General features: G+C 46.7%; 1 protein-coding gene across 1 annotated transcript in view; it reads left to right on the top strand.

Annotated features, from left to right (window-relative positions):
- LOC126365968 (probable cytochrome P450 301a1, mitochondrial) overlaps positions 1-20,970 on the top strand; it is a 223,719-nt gene that overhangs the window by 93,878 nt on the left and 108,871 nt on the right. The window contains exon 4 of the mRNA XM_050008765.1: positions 9,814-9,925. Within this exon, the coding sequence (XP_049864722.1) occupies positions 9,814-9,925 (112 nt within the window). The remainder of the gene's footprint in view (positions 1-9,813; positions 9,926-20,970) is intronic.

The following is a 20,970-nucleotide window of genomic DNA, read 5'->3' as shown; positions in this document are numbered from 1 at the left end:
TATTCAATAGGATTGGAGAGAAGAGAAGTTTGTGGCACAACTTGACGAGAAGAAGGGATCGGTTGGTACGACATGTTCTGAGGGATCAAGGGATCACCAATTTAGTACTGGTGGGCAGCGTGGAAGGTAAATATCGTAGAGGGAGACCAAGAGATGAAGATACTAAGCAGATTCAGAAGGATGTGGATTGCAGTAGGTACTGGGAGACGAAGATGCTTGAACAGGATAGAGTGGCATGTAGAGCTGCATCAAACCAGTCTCAGGACTGAAGACCACAACAACAACAAGGAGTATTTAATATACTGTATCCTTAAAACTATTAAAATGATGACGACTATGGCAGTAAGCAAATCATAGATATGTATACACACCAGTGCCAGATACCGAAAAACCACAAGGGGAGGGGGGGGCTAAGGATATCTTGAGCTGCCTTTGCTTTCACTGTAATAAAAAATAATCAAGTACATGCAAGTTTAAGAAAGTTTTATTTGAACTGATTATATACATATTCAAGACCATGCCATCTTATGATATGAAAAAGTTACAATTGTGGTTCCCTTCCTTAGATGATGGATTCTATGAGCCTATTCTTCTGGGCAAATTGGTTAATTACGTCGCCAATAGGGCAATCAATGTCAGGGTGAGTGTCCAACAGAGCTAACCCATTAACTCGATCCTCCTTCATTATCGACCACAGCCATGTCTTTGAACGCCGCAATATTGAAAAACATTTTCCTTCTATAGTAATCGATGCAGGGTAGACAAGCAAATATACTGCACAGAGTGTGGAAAGTAGGATAGCCAGATCTAGGACACAGAGACAATGCTTGCATAACAGAATTACGATCATTAAGGGCGTTTATGCTCGTTTGTTTGTATTGCAGAATCTCTCCCATTAGCCTCTTCTTAATCACAAAGAGTGATACCTCTTCAAAGAGCGGTAGTTCGATTAAGCACTAATTCAATTTATGTGCCAGACCTTTAGCGTCATGGTTCAGTAGTTATGAGGACAAAAGTATGTTAAATTTTAAATGATAAATATTTTCTTCAGCAAAACGTTCTCTCATGTCAGTCGTAACATTGTCCAGTGTTGGAATAAAAAAAAGTGACAAGCCAATATGTGACTCTTCCCTGCAGATTAAAACAATGTGCCCTACCGAGACTCGATCTCGGGACCTTTGCCTTTCGCAGGCAAGTCCTCTACCAACTTTTTTTCTTTTTTTTACTTGCACGTGCTCTACCAACTTTGTTTTTTTCTACCATCTTTTTTTCTCTTTATTTTTTCTCTGCCAACCTTTTTGTTTTCGTTTTTTATTTTTTTTACTTTTTATTATTTTTTTTGTATGGAAAAAAGCGTCCTTCAGTTACGACAAACAAAATTGGAATGTACATCTGTAGGGACAACAGAACATGAGTTCCTTCTAAACTATGAAATAGAATTTTAAACTAATAGTGTGATGATAGATAATAAAGAAAGAAAAATGTAACTAAATCCCGCACGCCATTCCATGTGCATGGCCCATCTGCGTACAGATTCCATGTTCCCAATTGGTACAACATTTCGCAGCACGTGGAGCCCCATGAAGGCGGTCATCCTCTGCCCTGTACTCCCCAACTGTGAGGGGGGTTATTGAAGACACTGCGCCAATAGTTCGCAAATAGTTGTCGGTACGGGGTGTACACTCAAGTGTGCTATGACTGTCCTGGAGAAATTGCCAGTAATCAAGCACCATCTTCTCATCATCTCGAAAGAGGTAGTATATGGACATGCCTTTAAACCATGTGAGAGCGTGAGTCTTCGCAGGTGGGAAATAAGTATCCTCTGGACAAAGGAGGAGCCGTGGCTCAATTGTGCGTAGGTAGCAGGCGAGGATCTTCTGCATTAGCAGCCATACCTCTAACGCCGATCAACATGTTAAACGGAGTTCGTCAGTATCCACGAGGTGGCAACGTGGACTGCAATAGCGTGCAGTCTTTGTCGTGTTACAAACTTCCCGTTCACCACCTGGTACCACGCGGCTCGTACCTCCGTGGGGAGGAACGGCTTCTGGACCGCTCTCCACACTGCGGGCCACAGGGTCGTAGGGCTCTTCCTCTCAATCACACTGCGAGGGATGGACCTTAGCAGCAGCCTGTAAACGTCTCTCGCCTTGGGAGTGCGAGTGTTGGGAAGGTCTGGGTGCAGGTAACTATACTCAAGAATAAATGCCGAGAGGTGCGAGAGTGAGGGTGCAATGAGCGCAACCGTGACAGGTGGCAGAAGAGACGCCGGCAGCAATTCCTCTAACAGATGTCCCGTAAGGGAAGCACCTTTGTGGGTCCACAATTTCATCATTGTGCACAAGTATAACGCTGTAGCTCTCGCTCTTACATTTATAAGACCCAGTCCGCAATCACACGGAGGGAGGGTGAGTGTTTCGTAGCGGACTTTGAATAGGTGTCCGGCGGTTAAGGTAATATCCAAATGCTCTCTGTGTGCCATCGCTGTCGATATCGGTAGGACCTGGGCCTTGTAGATCATCTTAGTCGCCACGTGAAGGTTGAGGTATTCCACACGCTGTAGGAGGTCCATCCGTCGAAGTAAGTTCCGGCGAACTTCTGTGCGAATGCCTGTACGAATCGTGCATAGTTCATGGCAGCCGTGCGGCGTACATCCTGTTATGCCCAAGAACCGGATCTTGTTAACTAGTGGGAGTGGAGCTAAAGCGCCCTCCTGTAGACCTCTCCCAATGGGCATCGGTCCCGACATTCATGACGCTGCCCGCAGCCAATCCATAGCGATTGATCCATTGTATCACCGAGCGTAACTCGTCACCAGATCGGACAAGTAATAGGTCATCAGCATATATCCTGCAGTGAAAGGTGTGATCCCTCAATGACATGCCCGAGAGCCTGTTTTCCAACCCTCCGACAAGTGGTTCGAGTGCGATCGCGTAAAGAATCATGGAGAGTGGGCACCCTTGGCGGACTGACCGTCGGATCGGAAAGGGACCCGCAATTCGTCCATTCACCAGCTCCACGGAAAAGGCGCTGAAAGATGTCGAGGAAGTCAGGCGGGAAGCCCATGCGGGCCATAACGGACAGAAGGAACTTGTGGTGAACTCTGTCGAAGGCGTGGTCGAAATCAATGGAGATGAGAGCAGCTTGAAGGTGACAGGATGTGGCGATGGCTATTAACTCCCTGCATTCGCTGGTTGCCGTTTGCATGTTGGTCACTCCGCCCTGTGTCGTTTGCTCCATTGAGAGGAGTAGGGGCAGAACCTTCTTTATGCGGCTGGCGAGTAGTCGGGCGAAGATTTTATAGTCCGAGTTGAGCATTGTAATGGGCCTGTAGTCCTCGACCGTCTGACCTCGGGAAGGCCTTTGCATCGGTATAAGGAGACCTTCCACGAATACAGGTGTCACGTGGGAACCGGGGGTCATCAGTTCTTGGTACATGATGATCCATCGGGGCATCATTAGATCGCGGATAGTCCGATAAAACTCGAGCGGCAGTCCGTCTGGCCAGGGAGATTTGTTGAGTGCTGCCTTGTTAAGCACGTCCTCGATGTCGTCCCGTGTAATTCCATCTAACAGCGTCGCCGCTGCTGCAGTGTCGAGGGTGTGCGACTCGTGCTGCCGTACGTCGTGATCGTCCGCTTCCTCGTCCTCTGTATTCACCTCGTCGTAAAACCGGCGATAGTGATCTGCAAAGGCCTCTGTAACCGCCGCCTGAGTCATTACGACCCACCACCTGGCAATACGAGGTCTGTGATCAGCTGCTGTCGGCGTCGGCGGCTGTCGAGCACGATGTGATGCATAGACGGGGTTTCTCCTTCCGCTCGGTCTTGACGTCGCGATCGCACTACGACACCCTCCAAACGTTTCCTCGTAAGAGACAATATTTTACCTTTAATTCGGCGGCTTTCCATTTGTCGGTTTGGAGATGGTGGCTGGCTGTCGAGTTCGCGAAGCATCGTGTAATAAATGTCCAATGTGTGACAATTCCAAGCTGCGATATCTTTTCCGAATTGTGTTAGCACACGCCGAAACGCTGGTTTCGCACAGTCCACCCACCATGCTAGAGTTGAAGAGTATCGGGGAAGACGACGTTCGCAATCCAGCCATGTGTTGGCAATAATCTGACGGCATTCCGGGGCTTGAAGATGTGCTGCATTCAGTTTCCAGGGTCCTCGGCTGCGCCATATCCGCTGCTGTTGTAGAGTGAGTGTGCATATGAAAGCGCTATGACCGGAGGAGACAAGCGGCCAGTGTTCGGCGTCCAATACTCCCGGCGCTAGAGCTCGTGAGACATAAATGCGGTCTAGGCGACTGGCTGAGTGACTAGTAAGGTATGTCGGCCCGGGACGGTCACCATGCACTGTCTCCCACGTGTCGGTAAGAAGCAGATCTCGAACCAGGAGCCGAAGTTCTTGACAAGTCGAGACATGTGGGACTTGGTCTTTAGGATGGAGCACACAGTTAAAGTCGCCGCCGAAGATATATTTATCGAAGCGGCTGATAAAGAGGGGGGCGATATCCTCCGAATAGAACAGCGATCGTTCGCGGTGTGGTCAGTTCCTGATGGCGCGTAAATGTTAATGATGCGTGTACCCAGTGCTGTGATCGCCAGCCCCTTTCCTGACGGAAGGTAAGTCACTTCTTCGATGACAATTCCCTCGCGTACTAGTATTGCCGTACCGCTGCCATTCCGGTCCGCCGGTGCCACATACACTCCTGGAAATTGAAATAAGAACACCGTGAATTCGTTGTCCCAGGAAGGGGAAACTTTATTGACACATTCCTGGGGTCAGATACATCACATGATAACACTGACAGAACCACAGGCACATAGACACAGGCAACAGAGCATGCACAATGTCGGCACTAGTACAGTGTAAATCCACCTTTCGCAGCAATGCAGGCTGCTATTCTCCCATGGAGACGATCGTAGAGTTGCTGGATGTAGTCTTGTGGAACGGCTTGCCATGCCATTGCCACCTGGCGCATCAGTTGGACCAGCGTTCGTGCTGGACGTGCAGACCGCGTGAGACGACGCTTCATCCAGTCCCAAACATGCTCAATGGCAGACAGATCCGGAAATCATGCTGGCCAGGGTAGTTGACTTACACCTTCTAGAGCACGTTGAGTGGCACTGGATACATGCGGACGTGTATTGTCCTGTTGGAACAGCAAGTTCCCTTGCCGGTCTAGGAATGGTAGAACGATGGGTTCGATGACGGTTTGGATGTACCGTGCACTATTGAGTGTCCTCTCGACGATCACCAGAGGTGTACGGCCATTGTAGGAGATCGCTCCCCACACCATGATGCCCGGTGTTGGCCATGTGTGCCTCGGCTGTATGCAGTCCTGATTGTGGCGCTCACCTGCACGGCGCCAAACACGCATACGACCATCATTGGCACCAAGGCAGAAGCGACTCTCATCGCTGAAGACGACACGTCTCCATTCGTCCCTCCATTCACGCCTGTCGCGACACCACTGGAGGCGGGCTGCACGATGTTGGGGCGTGAGCGGAAGACAGCCTAACGGTGTGCGGGACCGTAGCCCAGCTTCATGGAGACGGTTGCGAATGGTCCTCGCCGATACCCCAGGAGCAACAGTGTCCCTAATTTGCTGGGAAGTGGCGGTGCGGTCCCCTACGGCACTGCGTAGGATCCTACGGTCTTGGCGTGCATCCGTGCGTCGCTGTGGTCCGGTCCCAGGTCGACGGGCACGTGCACCTTCCGCCGACCACTGGCGACAACATCGATGTACTGTGGAGACCTCACGCCCCACGTGTTGAGTAATTCGGCGTCACGTCCACACGGCCTCCCGCATGCCCACTATGCGCCCTCGCTCAAAGTCCGTCACCTGCACATACGGTTCACGTCCACGCTGTCGCGGCAGGAACACAAACAGCGCGTCCTCACCGCAGCACAGCGAAAGGCCAACTTGTCCAACTGAGCTACCGAAGCACGACTCACGCCCGGTACTCACAGCTTTACTTCTGCCAGTACCTCGCCTCCTACCGTCCAAACTTTACAGAAGCTCTCCTGCGAACCAATCTGCCAGGAAGTTTCATATCAGCGCACACTCCGCTACAGAGTGAAAATCTCATTCTGGAAGCCAATATGTACCTTACGACGTATAATATAAGGGCGAGTTTCCAATGATGACGTCATCCGACAATTTATGCGTGAGAGGAACTTTTACTGTCGATTCCGTCCTTTTCTAGTGCATTCGGTAGAGGGCTATATAGTAACAATGTGTTTATAGGAATCTTTTCGAAAGCCACTGTTACCGGAGATATATGCATCAACAGTTTCCCATACCTAACTCGTATTACGTAACAATATTTTTACTGAGAAATTACATGAATTACTATTATTAATACTTCACAATCAACTAATTACTCTCAGTCTTGACTAATCTTCACACTTGCACTTGCTACAACTAGGACTTTTTACTTATTCATCCCTCAGTCTTAATATTTCTGCTTCAGAATGTAAAGTAGCTACCTATTCGCAACGGCATTTATAACACTACGTATCCAATGTTCTCTGTATCAAAAAATAGTGGAATATTCGCGACTATTCTCGAACAAAAGCCAGACAGAATAACGTATTGAGAGCACTGGGATGGCCGCGACATTTATCGTGGGTATATGTTAGCTATCTATGTGCCAGACAGAAACGTATAAAATACGATAACGCGGACGCGCGTGCTACATAGGAAATTACAACTACTCTATAACTCGATTTAGTCGAGTCGACTGACGAAGGAAATGAACGAATAGCGTGAGGGCTGACTAGCGGGGATGGCGCGGGTGACAATACGAAGGGGGGGGGGGGGCACCCCGCACGACCCCCATATGGATCTGCCACTGATACACCCTGATTAATTCTGCCACACCTATAAATTCAAATGGTATGTTACGGGAACGGGCATCATATAAGAAGCTATTGAACAGCTGATGCAATGGAATGAATTTCGAATAGCTAATAGAATTCATTTACATTAAGAATTCGCTCTAATGGATTTGATTATAAAATACGCCGCTAGTATTCCCCAGATCACACTTGACTGTCAGCGACGGTTTAGTTGCATGAACAATATGAAAATAGAAATCAGAAATCGTCTTTCTATGGAAAGAGTTGGTAAACTGATGATTAATAATGATGGGACGTCTCGCAATTTCATTATTTGGAAAAGGCTTCTGTGTATGAAGTATGCATTAAAGCAGATGTATTCTAAAGTGTAATTCAAGATACGCAAATCTATACAGCCAGATGTGATATGGAACGTTTGGATCTAGGTGTGTAAAAGTTAATATAAATGAATAATAACATTTCATTTAGCGGATCACTGTTAGGCTCAATTCGGTATGCACATATTTCACTTTTAAAACCCTCATTAACAGTATAACTTATAAAAATTTCTAGTGTTACAATTTTTCAGAAACTTCATATTGGCACAAATGTAAATTTTGATTTGTGCATTTTTGGAGCATTACTTAAATATCTAGATTAAACCCTTGGCTGTAATCACATCATCACGAGTGAATCCTGCTTCCTCTGAAAATAAAATGTTATTGTCAAACATAGAGTTGCCTATAGCTTTTTGCTGTATCCACTGACAGAAAATTGGTCTAGGACCTAAGTCCGCCTGACTAATACACTCAATTCGCCGAAGATCTTACGTGTACATTGCATTGCGATGCATTATTCACCAAACACTACTGTGACTCATTCCAGAAATTTGTGTGGCAAGTGCCCTTGTCGAATTCTTGGAGAGTGTTCGATTATTTCCAGTATCTCATCTTCAAGTATACGTGTAATTCGTACGGGCCTATCCGTTCCCACAGCATGTTCAAAGCTCCCAATTTCTGGGAGCCGGTGACGTACGCTTGTAAAAGTTAGACACTCGAGTTGATGTCGGGCACGGTAAGCTTCCTGGTACAATCGTGCAACCTCCCGTGCATAGCCGTTAGCCATGAAATGTATACCCACAAACCCCTCGTCATTGTACAGTTCCATGCTACCATGAACACTCGTGCTGCTTGACGCTCCACAAACAACTGACATGAGAGGCACTCTGACTGTGAACTGAATCATTGTATCCTTTCCATTTGCAAATAAACGTATCGAAGATGCAAACAAAGGCCATACCAAGGACCGGCATTACGTCAATAGCGGCTGGTAACCTAAAAGTCGCAATTATTTCGCAAATGATATGAACACCCTTGGCTGCTTACAGGCGTTGACATACGTCAACGGGGACAGATAGAAATGTTTGCCCCGACTGGGACTCGAACACGGGATCTCCTGCTTACATGGCAGATGCTCTGTCCATCGTTTTTATTTTTTTGTTCGTTTTCGTTCGTTGTATCTGCTCTGGGTGGACGTCGAAAGACACCCATTTCAGTTCGTTGTTGATCTAGTAACTCAGTTTTTTTTTAATTACAGAGGGCAGTTAGCCCTCCGACCAAACACGCTGAGCTAGGGTGCCGGCAGTTTTTTTTTTTTTTTTTTTTCGTTCGTTGTATCTGCTCTGGGTGGACGTCGAAAGACACCCATTTCAGTTCGTTGTTGATCTAGTAACTCAGTTTTTTTTTTAATTACAGAGGGCAGTTAGCCCTCCGACCAAACACGCTGAGCTAGGGTGACGGCAGTTTTTTTTTTTTTTTTTCGTTCGTTGTATCTGCTCTGGGTGGACGTCGAAAGACACCCATTTCAGTTCGTTGTTGATCTAGTAACTCAGTTTTTTTTTTAATTACAGAGGGCAGTTAGCCCTCCGACCAAACACGCTGAGCTAGGGTGCTGGCAGTTTTTTTTTTTTTTCGTTCGTTGTATCTGCTCTGGGTGGACGTCGAAAGACACCCATTTCAGTTCGTTGTTGATCCAGTAACTCAGTTTTTTTTTTTTTATTACAGAGGGCAGTTAGCCCTCCGACCAAACACGCTGAGCTACCGTGCCAACAGTTTTTTTTTTCATTTTGTTCTATTTTGTTCGTTCTATACGTTCGGGGCGGACGTCACAAGACATCCATTCAAGTTGATCGTTGATTCCTTCACTCATTTTTTTTCATTACAGAGAGCACGCCGCCCTCTGACCTACCACGCTGAGCTACCGTGCCGGCGATCCATGTGAGCCACCGAGGACACAGAGGATAGCGCGACTGCAGCGATTTATCTCTGGCACGCATCCCGCGAAACCCACATTCTCAACGTATTGTTCCGCACTACATTCGTAGTGCCTCCGCCCATTATACTCATTATAAGGCTCACCGGCCACTTGACCATCTTCTTCTTCTGTGCGAATGCACAAACAGTGCCCGAAGTCTTACGGGAATCGGCAACGCGCCGCGAGTAATGAGTATAATGGGCGGGGGCACTACGAATGTAGTGCGGGACAATACGTTGAGAATGTGGGTTTCGCGGGAGGCGAACGTCCGAAAGAACAGATACCATCTTAGTATATATTTCGCAACTTGTTCATTTGCAGACCTTCGTTTACTGAGACTCTTTTGCTATATGTTTCGCATACTTTCAGCTGTATACATTTACGCCATTATTTATGATACACGGTGTATACGGGTGTGAACTCTGGCTTTGTACGTACTTGTATTAGCGAAGCTCAGCCCAGTACTGATGTATAGCTTTCTAATGATTAATCTCTTCCTTGGTTCTTGCCATCATAACGCTCCATCACTACGAAAATGTTAATTTGTTGACTTTCCAGCTGACGCATCAGTGTTCATATAGAATGCTCACAGTCGTACAATGCAATGGCACAGTCGTGAGTCTAAATGAGAGTTGTCTGTTGTGTTCGGCATTCCGCAACGAAGGTCAGTATCCAATGAGGTCCGGCAACGATTCAACGATGTACTACCGGAAGCACGTGAGGCCAGACTGGTTCCGCGGCCGCTACGGCCTCATCGGCACGTAAGTACCACCTCATGTTCAGAAAGTACCGGCTAACATGCTTTTACATATAAGGAAACAAAAATCCGTTACCACTCACTCCTACGGATTAAAGTACTGGCCTTGCACTTTTTGAATGTCTGTAAAATCTTATGGGACTTAACTGCTAAGATCATCAGTCCCTAAGCTTACACACTACGTAACCTAAATTATCCTAAAGAGAAACACACACACCCATGCCCGAGGGAGGACTCGAACCTCAGCCGGGACCAGCCGTGCGCTTTTTCCAGGAGCGACATATGTGGTCAGAGATAAGGCTCAGGCTCATATGACAGTGATGATAATGTAGGCGTGTGGGTGGACGTGTTATGCCACTGATTCGCATACGGGTCAGTGACGTAGTACGTCATATTACTGCCTACCACTAAGATAGACCCTATAGTGAATGAAGTTTAACACGGCGATCTCCACACAGGCGGAATACGTATTACAACACTGTTGATGATACACGGGTCAATGAAACCCCGAAGCATAATTGTTCGTTCTTGGTGCGTTTGCATGTTTTGAAAGTACAACTTAAGGTTTAGTTTCCTTAAGCAGTAATTTTTGATAAACAAGGTACGTACAGGTATACAATGGCTGAATACTTACAGTGTTAAACCGATTACGTTATACTTTTTTATAGTTGCATTCCCCCAAAAGTATCTTGGGGGTTGGACAAAAAATTGGTCGCTACAGCAATGATAGTGATCTTAGAAGTGGATATGTTGTTTGATCAAACAGAGCTTCTCATAATCTAATCACGCTCCCCAAATTGGTTTGAGGCTTGTGGTGCCTTTGGTGATTTCTTAAACTGTTTAATACCATGCACATTGAAAAGATCACTGCAATGTAAGCACTCCGTACCCACCCATGTACTCTATGTGATCAAAAGTATCCTGACACCCTAAAAACATACGTTTTTCATACTACATGCATTGTGCTGCCACCTACCGCCAAGTACTCCATATCAGCGACCTCAGTAATCAATAGACATAGTGAGAGAGCAGATTGGGGCGTTCCACGGAACTCACGGACTTCGAACGTGGTCAGGCGATTGGGTGTCACTTGTGTCATACGTCTGCACGCGAGATTTCCACACTCCTAAACATCCCTAGGTCCACTGTTTCCGATGTGATGGTGAAGTGGAAACGTGAAGGAAAACGTACAGCACAAAAGCATACAAGCCGACCTTATCTGTTGACTGACAGACCGCCGAAATTGAAGAGGGTCGTAATGCGTAATAAGCAGACATCCATCCAGACCACCAAGCTAGAATTCCAAACTACATTAGAATCTACTGCAAGTATTTTGACAGGTGGGAGGTGAGAAATCTTGGATTTCATGGTCGAGACACTGCTCATAAGCCACAAATCACGCCGGTAAATGCCAAACGACGCATCGCTTGGTGTAAGGAGCGTAAACATTGGACGACTGATCAGTGGAAAAACGTTGTGTGGAGTGACGAATGACGGTAAAACATCTGGTGATCCGATGGCAGAGTGTGGATATGGCGAATACCCTGTGAACATCATTTGCCAGCGTGTATAGTGCCAACAACAAAATTGAAAGGCGGTGGTGTTATGGTGTGGTCGTGTTTTTCATGGTGGGGGCTTGCACCCATTGTGGTTTTGCGTGGCACTTTCACAGCACGGGCCAACACTGATTTTTTAATTACCTTGCTTCCCACTGTTGAAGAGCAATTCGACGATGGCGACTGCATCTTTCAACACGATCGAGCACCTGTTCATAAAGCACGGCCTGTGGCGGAGTGATTAGACGACAATAACATCCCCGTAACGGACTGGCCTGCACAGAGCCCTGACCTGAATCCTATAGTACACCTTTGGGATGTTTTGAAAAGCCGACTTCGTGCCATGCCTGATCCACCGACATCGATACCTCTCCTCAGTGCAGCACTTCGTGAAGAATGGGCTGGGATTCCCAAGAAACCTTCCAGCACCTGATTGAACGTATGCCTGCGAGAGTGAAAGCTGTCATGAAGGCTGGGGGTAGACCAACACTATACTGAATTCAGCATTACCGATGGAGGGGGCCACGGACTAGTAAATCATTTTCAACCAAGTGTCCGGAACTTTTGATCACATAGTGTATTTAGCAACACATGGACATCTCATTGAACGCCCACTCAATGTCACCACTGTCTTTATCACGCGTTCTGGGACGCCAACGCCGTTTTCCTATAATTGCTAGATGGAAATGCAGTGATATTAAAAGGCACTAAGTTGAACATAACACGATCTCTAGGATTAAATGACGCGAAAATGCTCATACACGGAGGTCGGACACAGTGACCTGATTTTTTTAGTTTCTCTTCCTGACTTTTTAGATTTATTAATTTTTAATTTATTTTATTTCGTTTCTAGTTAAGGGTACAAAGGTTATCGCATGCAGGCTACATGTAATGGGCTTTTCCATTTTAATTACAGCAATAGGTGCCCAAAATAGTGTATGATAATCTAACAGTGAATAAACACATAAGTACTGCACGCAGTGTAACACGTAGCACAATGTTTCGCATGAGAGCGCTTTATAGTGGATATCATACATCTGAGTGTAATCCGTTATTAGAGATGAATTTCAAGCTACGAAAAATGTGAGATCAGGTCTTTTGAATCTGAAACAATGTTTTGTATGGGAGCATTTAAGTGCATCTGTAGCGGGATTAGCAGTTAGCAAATTATATCACGATGTGATGTGCGTATGTGACAGCTGGTGTGGTCATAGGGGCACAATATGACAAACGTTGTTAATGTAGCATGCGTGACCAGTGACGCTAAATTGTTTGGAATTACGTAAAATGCTTGAGCATCCGTATTTCAGTATTCGTCCTCTGTAAGTCACAACAGGATTCACATGAGCAGATACGCACTTAGAGTACAAGACATGGTGGTTTCAAGGTAGTCGCGCATGACGTGATATAGTAATGATTCTGTGTTATGAGTCGCTGTTTCAGTAAGCTATGCAACTGATCTTCACAAAACTATTGCGTAAACAAACGATAGGTATTATTTTAAATGTTTTATGTATGTAAACTACATGTATGCAATGGAGGAATAAATGTGATTTCTTTCATCGTACTTTACATTAAATTTGACTGTTTAGTAAAGGCGCTTCTATTACTTCTATTTTAATTCGACGCGCCCATTGACCTTGGACGCGTCGTTGAACATGAAATGCTTGTCTCATTTTGAAATATGTTGCGGGTACACGCGACACTGGTATTTGTATTCGTGTAGCAGTTGTATAATTTGTTGTCGTCATTCGCTATATTGATGTCAGATTTATTAAAGGTACTGAGATGCAACCCCATTTCAAAAGGCGACACGTCCACTTTTTGCGGACTTGCGCTTGCACGTAAGGCACGACGCTAGCGCCATCGAAGGTTTGCTGGTGCTGTTGGCTCTGTTGACCTCCACTTTGATTATGACTTGGTAACAGGCATGTGTGGATTGTGTTCATCCCTCAAACATCTATAGAGCATGTGTTGCCTCCCAGTGTTTATTATTAATACCGGCAGTGTCAGTGCAGATATGTTTGCATTCAGATAATTAATTTCTATTAAATTTAAACTTTTTTTTGTATTCACTGTTCACTAACGACCGTCTACTGTTTTTGTAGCCTCAGTAGGCCTGAAAATTAACCTGTAAAGTTCGAAACTACACCCTCAACAACGTAATCCTTGCCACCGGCTTCTTCCCCGACCTATGGAAAACCTCCCGTATCCTGATGTTCTCCAAGCCCATCAAGCCTACATCTGATGCCTCTTCCTGTCGCCGTATATGTCTCACCTGGGAGTTCAGCAAGCTCTTAGAATCCATCCTTACCCAGCATATCCATCACCACTTTCGTGGACACCACCTCCCCACCAACACTCAACGTGGCTTTCGACCTTCCTTCTCTGCTGATGAACAACTCCACTCATTTCCTCTCCCTCCAGCTTAACTCCCGTCGCTCTGCTATTTTTGTCTCCCGCGACCTCATAAAGGCCTACGACAGGGTCAGGCATCCTGGTCACCTGGTTAAACTCCAGGCCTATGCCCTTCCTATCAACTATGCCCATCTGATTGCCTCCTTCCTCGGCTGCTGCTCCTCCTACATTACCACCCATAATGCCGATCTCTGCACCTTATACCGCTCTGCGGGTGTGCCCCAGGGCTCTGTCCTCTTCCCTCTCCTCTACCTCCTGTTCATGGCAGATATGCCCCAATGCCCCCTTCCCCCCCCCCCCCCCCCCCGCCTCCAGTACACCTTCTGCAGTGTGCCAATGACACTGCCTACCCTGCCCTCGCTCCTACCCTTCAATGGTCCCATCGCCTTCTCCAGAATCACCTTGACCTTTATGCTGCATGGTGTAACCAGTGGCTCCTGAAAATCAATCCTTCCAAGACCCAGGCAATCATCATAGGTCGTGCCACTCGCTCCTCCTGGGTCCTTGACTTTTCCCTTACCATCTCCGCCCATCCTGTCCACCTCTCCCTCACCATCTACCTTAGCATCACCATTGTCTCTCACCATATCTGGATCCCACATCTCCACTCTAACAATTACAAAGCCCACAACTGCCTCCGACTCCTTACACCCCTCTCTGGCCAGACATGGGGGTTCAACCCCTCTACCATCCTCCACACCTACAAATCCTTAATCTGTCCCATCCTCTGTTACACCAGTCCCACCTGGATATCTACCCCCTATTCCTATACGTCCCTCCAGATAATCGAGCGCCATGCACTCCTCCTCACCTTCTGCATACGCCTACCATCCCCCATGCAGATCCTCTACAACCTTTTCCCCCAACTGCTCCTTTTCCTAGACATATCCACATCCTCTACACCTCCCTCCGACTTGATCCCCCTCGTCTCCTGGTTGCTCCTCTCCTCTCCAACCCCCACCCTCTGCCATGCCTTCACTGCTGTGTCCCCCCTGCCCTCCACCGCTAACCCTTCATCTCCTTTCCCAACGTGGTTTCCATCTACTGCCCCTCCTAGATGATGCCCTCTCTGCTTCCACTGATCTTCCCTAAAAACTCTGATCCTCACCTATTCCTCCCTCACTCTGTTCTTTATCCTCTCCCACCTTTCCATGCTGTTTTCTCCACACCTGCCCTCTTTCACTTCTCTCCCCAAAGTCCTTTTGCTCTCCCCCCTCCCCAATGCCTTTCCCACTCCTTCTTGAGTCCACCCTCCCCCCTTTTTTCTGTATCTCCCTCCATCAGCTCCCCCTACTTTCTTTTCCTGTCCTCCCCCATTTAACCCCTCATCGGTATGTGCCCTTCCCCCCACTACCCCCATCTGCCGCTGTGTCGCCTGTATAGTGCTGTTTTAAATTAGTGTTCAGTGTTGTGCGTCCCCTGTCGGTGTTGCAAACAGCCACCATAGTGTTTTTTATCTCGTGCAAACAGAAACCAGACTGTCGCCATGTTTTTTTAATTGTGCCTGTCTTTTACTGTGTGTTTTACTCAGCATCACCGTTTGTGTTTATATTTTTCTTCGCATTTTTTCGCCATGTTTCGGTTTTTCACAGTCGCCGTTTTATCGCTTGCTTTTATTGTTCTGCTATCTCCTAACTCTGTTTTTTTACTTAACTTTTCTGTAGGCTGCAGAGCGGCGTATTGAGCTGCTGCCAGCCCACCCCTCCTCTGGGGGGGGGGGGGGGCAATTGAAATCCAATAAATACGGCAACTGTTGACAAAGTCATTAATAAACGCTTTAAGGAATTTAAATAAACTTGCTGCTCCCTTTAACAGGGAAAAAACGGTGCGTAGAATGTCATTGGCTTACTGCTGTTGTGTAAGGGTGTCACAGAGCACAACCAAAGGGATCCTGCTATGAAAAGAAGTGCCATCCCAGATCATCACTCCTGGTTATCGGTTTATATGGTGGGCGATATTCAGGTTAATCAGGGGCGTCTCCAGACTTGTCTTCAGTGGTCAGTGGGGTTCAGTACGGAGCGGGATCACTGTCGACAATTCTACTCCAGTAAATTAGATTCCAGGCCGATGGCGTTTCTCGAGACGCCCGCACAGCAGTGGGATACCAAATTGACTGTCTCCCACCGTACAACCCGACAGCCAGGAGCTATCGTAAGGGGACCCATTTGTTTTCTAACCAGGAGCCGTTTGTTTGAAACCTGTGGCACCCTTACAGCCCAGCGGTACGCCGAAGATATTCTACTTCATTGCCCTTCCCGTGAAACCATACTCGGCTTACATTTCGGCAACATAATTACCGCCCGCACACGGCTAGAGTTTCTACTGCTTGTCTTCGTACCTGCCAAACCCTGTCTTGGCTATCAAAGTCGATGGATCTCTCCCCAGCTAAGAACGTTTGTAGAATTATGGACAGCATTATCGAAACAGCTAGTGATTTGGACGATCTTAACGCGCAAATTGGACAGAATTTGACACTGTATCCGCCAGGACATCATCTAACAACTCTGTCAATCACTCCCAAGCCGAATAACGGCTTGCATATCGTCCATGTTTGGAGCAATGCGTTTTTGACTTGTTCAGAAGCTCTTTCCCTTGAGTAAATTTGAATGAATTTTCTGGTGTATCACAATTTCACGTTTACCAGCTTTCGTCCCATTTGGATAATTCCTACGTTATGCACCGTCTTTTATTTTAGTCTTAGCACAAAGAACCTAGCTGTGGTACCTCTGTGATTCCACGGCCACACTATCTTTCTAGTGACCGAAAACAATTTCTAACTGGTACGGACTGTAGACGAATGTCGCCTATTGGCAATAAAAGTCGCTTTCAACACCAACAGGAATGTTTATTGCTAGCCAATATAGGTCTGTTTCAACCAGTTTCGAGGCGAACAATTCGTAGAAAACTGCATGCTGTACGATCTGTAGTCGAGTACATAGTAAAATGCCACTGCTGACAGCGTAACATAAAGCTGCACACACTGTACATGTATTGTGTCGCCTGACGAGCAGCAATTTTGCTTTTTTTTTCCGGCTGATGCGAGGAGTCCCCGCTCTAACGAGGCGTTCAATCAGCAATGTGTGAAGAGTGTAGTTCGAGCTGGATATGGATCCGCTGATTTGGTGGTGGTTTTCGTGTCGTAGCTTGGTTCGACTTACCCAGATCACCATTAACATGAACCAGAACTTTTATTTCATCATCCCCAGAGATTAGGTGTTACCCATTATTCTATGTATTCATGGTGACTGTTGTGGACACTTCCAACATACAAGATAGCTCCAGCCTCGTTTAGAGATCTGGACGCATGCGTTCCTGGTTTGTCGATCATTCAGGCACCCCGTCACAACTCGACTGGCCGCCTAAATGAGCGGTTTTCATTCCCTAGGAAGCGTCTGTGACCATTAAGAGCAGCCGATGAAACGTAGCAGTTAATGTCTATAGTATGGAATCACTGCGGGATCTAATCGTGAACAACTGGCTTCAACTGGATATGGCACATCCGAAGACACTTGCAAACTCTCTTCCTCATAGAGTACTAGTCATCGTCAGACTGTTTTAACTGCTTTTGCGTAATGTCTCCTACATGTGCCTACTCTTTCGTCCATTTTGTTACGCACCTGGAGATGGGATATCGGGGTTCAAAATTCACCGTACCTTTTAATTAAAAAAAGCAGTTTTTACGACGGAAGGAGAATGTTTTCCTTTTTTCTTTGGGTTTTACGAATATAATTCTCTCTGTTCTACAACAATAACTCACTGGTTTTTCTGTGTACGATACCCACCAGCTACACTCATGTTCAGAGAAAACAGAGCACATTGAACAACTAGAGATAGGACGTTCATATTCACAGGACTTGTACATTAGTATGTTCTGCAGAAATAGTTGGCATATCAGTCAACTAACTTCAACATGTGTACTGTTGCCTAGTAGGCACAGATTCCGCCATGGGCGCTCATACCTTGTTCCATGTGTGATGACATTGACGGGTATAAACCGTGAATGACGTCCTCTGGTATAGACATCTATGCTGCATTCACCAATGTTCATCTGTGGTGATTGGCAATGGATTACAGTGCTGCAGCAGTCGTTACACAATATGCCACGGATTTTCGACTGGCGACAAGTTTGGTAGGCCAGGGCAAATGGCTTACATCCTGTGATACCAAGGAGGCATGTGTTTGTGCAGCAACATGTGGTCATGCATTGTCTTGCGGATAAATAGCGTCTCGGGCGTTGTGCGGGAAGGAAATGGTTACGGGTCAGATGATGTCATTCACCTAGTTCATACTGGTCACAACGCCCTGGGCACGCAGCAACTGTGATTTGTGGTTATATCCTACAGCACTCCACAACATAAGGCCTTGTGTTGGCGTTGTACTTTGTAGGTCTTGTGCGAATGCTATCACTGTTATGCCGCTCTCCACAAAACACGGCCATAATTTTCAAACAAACAGAACTTGAATTCGTCCGAAAACGCTATCTGATGCAATTCCCGTCCCCCAATCATTTCTGCAGAACATACTAATATACATGTCCTGTTAATATGAACGTCCTATCTTCAGTCGATCAAGGTGTTCTGCTTTATCTGAACATGAGTGTACTTATACCATGAGGTCTGTTAATTATGACCTTTTTTACATCTAGAATTGGATAACTCATTTTTCCTGAAACATGTCCACATACCGATAACTCAAAAGAATATTGCTGCTGATATGCGGTGTTTGTGAAATGATTTATTTCGACATTAGTTTGTTGACATAGAGCGACACTCTTACCTACTGCGATAAACAGTCTCCAGTCTCTCTGTTGATCTAACCTCGTGCCCTCATTTCTTTCTGATTATTTTAACCCGTCAAAATATTGTGTCAGGGGTTCGTTGTGAGATGGTCTGTTGTAGCAAAATATTAAATGTACTCTCTGCTTAACCCGAAATTCGGGGGCTAGCACATCTGCTTCACATTTGCTCCTAGCATCTGAACTCTTGTCCCATTCACAGGCGTAATTCTAACTTTTTTTTAGTGACTGTAGCGCTGGATACAAATGTAAGGGAAGTGCTCCCGAGGTACAATAAAGTCAGTAAAGTCTGTGGAACTCAACATATTAACGAGCTTTTGTAGAGTGAAGACATTCGTTCGTTGTATGACTAGGAGAAGGACGGTGGTAAGCTCGCTGTCGCATCCGCCTTTCATCGTCAGGAAATATCCACTGTACTCTATTTCTTAGCAGACTGAGTAGATCTGGGCCCGTCTTGGAAACGATGGAACAAGGAAAATCCCCGCTCCGACCTGGGATTGAACCCGAGACCTCAAAGGAGAGAATTTAACGCTTTACCTACTAGGCCATCGCGGCCTATGAGAAGTACAAATAATTTGCATTTCTATCTACTGGATCTGTCATTTTCAGTGAAAGGAATGAAGTACATATCTATGAAAATCTACCCATCTAAATTTATTGCATGAAGCAGACGTATTTTCCAATGTAGTTTAAATTTTTTTCTCTTTAATAATTTCCACCCCCACAGCTAAGTGATCAGCCTGTGTGAATGCCATGCTCTATGCGGAGGTTCGTTTCGTGGCTGTAACGGAGATTTTCTCCGTTCGGGGACTTAGTGTTCTATTGTCCTCATCATCGTTTCATCATTATCGAGACGCAAGTCACCCAGAGCTGTGTGACCTGTAAAGATTTGCAACCCGGTGGCAGCCCTTCCCCAGCTGGCGACTTCTGGACATCAATGCCATACGATCATAATCATCATCATCCTTAACAATTTTTGTATTATAAAGGACTTCTTGGACAAAAATTTTGTTTATATATATATATATATATATATATATATACTCCTGGAAATTGAAATAAGAACACCGTGAATTCATTGTCCCAGGAAGGGGAAACTTTATTGACACATTCCTGGGGTCAGATATATCACATGATCACACTGACAGAACCACAGGCACATACACACAGGCAACAGAGCATGCACAATGTCGGCACTAGTACAGTGTATATCACCTTTCGCAGCAATGCAGGCTGCTATTCTCGCATCGAGACGATCGTAGAGATGCTGGATATAGTCCTGTGGAACGGCTTGCCATGCCATTTCCACCTGGCGCCTCAGTTGGACAAGCGTTCGTGCTGGACGTGCAGACCGCGTGAGACGACGCTTCATCCAGTCCCAAACGTGCTCAATGGGGGACAGATCCGGAGATCTTGCTGGCCAGGGTAGTTGACTTACACCTTCTGGAGCACGTTGGGTGGCACGGGACACATGCGGACGTGCATTGTCCTGTTGGAACAGCAAGTTCCCTTGCCGGTCTAGGAATGGAGCAGGGATGCGAGAATACAAAACTGACAGATTGTGTAGCCTAGTCCACACTTGTCTAGCTGCGCAGCATTTGTGCACCGCCGCCGTCAGTGTCAGCCAGTTTGCCGTGGCATACGGAGCTCCATCGCAGTCTTTAACACTGGTAGCATGCCGCGACAGCGTGGACGTGAACCGTATGTGCAGTTGACGGTCTTTGAGCGAGGGCGTATAGTGGGCATGCGGGAGGCCGGGTGGACGTACCGCCGAATTGCTCAACACGTGGGGCGTGAGGTCTCCACAGTACATCGATGTTGTCGCAGCGACGCACGGATGCACGCCAAGACCGTAGGATCCTACGCAGTGCCGTAGGGGACCGCACCGCCACTTCCCAACAAATTAGGGACACTGTTGCTCCTGGGGTATCGGCGAGGACCATTCGCAACCGTCTCCATGAAGATGGGCTACGGTCCCACACACCGTTAGGCCGTCTTCCGCTTACGCCCCAACATCGTGCAGCCCGCCTCCAGTGGTGTCGCGACAGGCGTGAATGCAGGGACGAATGGAGACGTGTCGTCTTCAGCGATGAGAGTCGCTTCTGCCTTGGTGCCAATGATGGTCGTATGCGTGTTTGGCGCCGTGCAGGTGAGCGCCACAATCAGGACTGCATACGACCGAGACACACAGGGCCAACACCCGGCATCATGGTGAGGGGAGCGATCTCCTACACTGTCCGTACACCTCTGGTGGTCGTCGAGGGGACACTGAATAGTGCA

The sequence above is a fragment of the Schistocerca gregaria genome, chromosome 4, assembly GCF_023897955.1.
Source record: "Schistocerca gregaria isolate iqSchGreg1 chromosome 4, iqSchGreg1.2, whole genome shotgun sequence".
Classification (NCBI taxonomy): domain Eukaryota; kingdom Metazoa; phylum Arthropoda; class Insecta; order Orthoptera; family Acrididae; genus Schistocerca; species Schistocerca gregaria.
The sequence above is the reverse complement of the archived record's forward strand: the minus strand, read 5'-3'. Positions and strand labels throughout refer to the sequence as shown.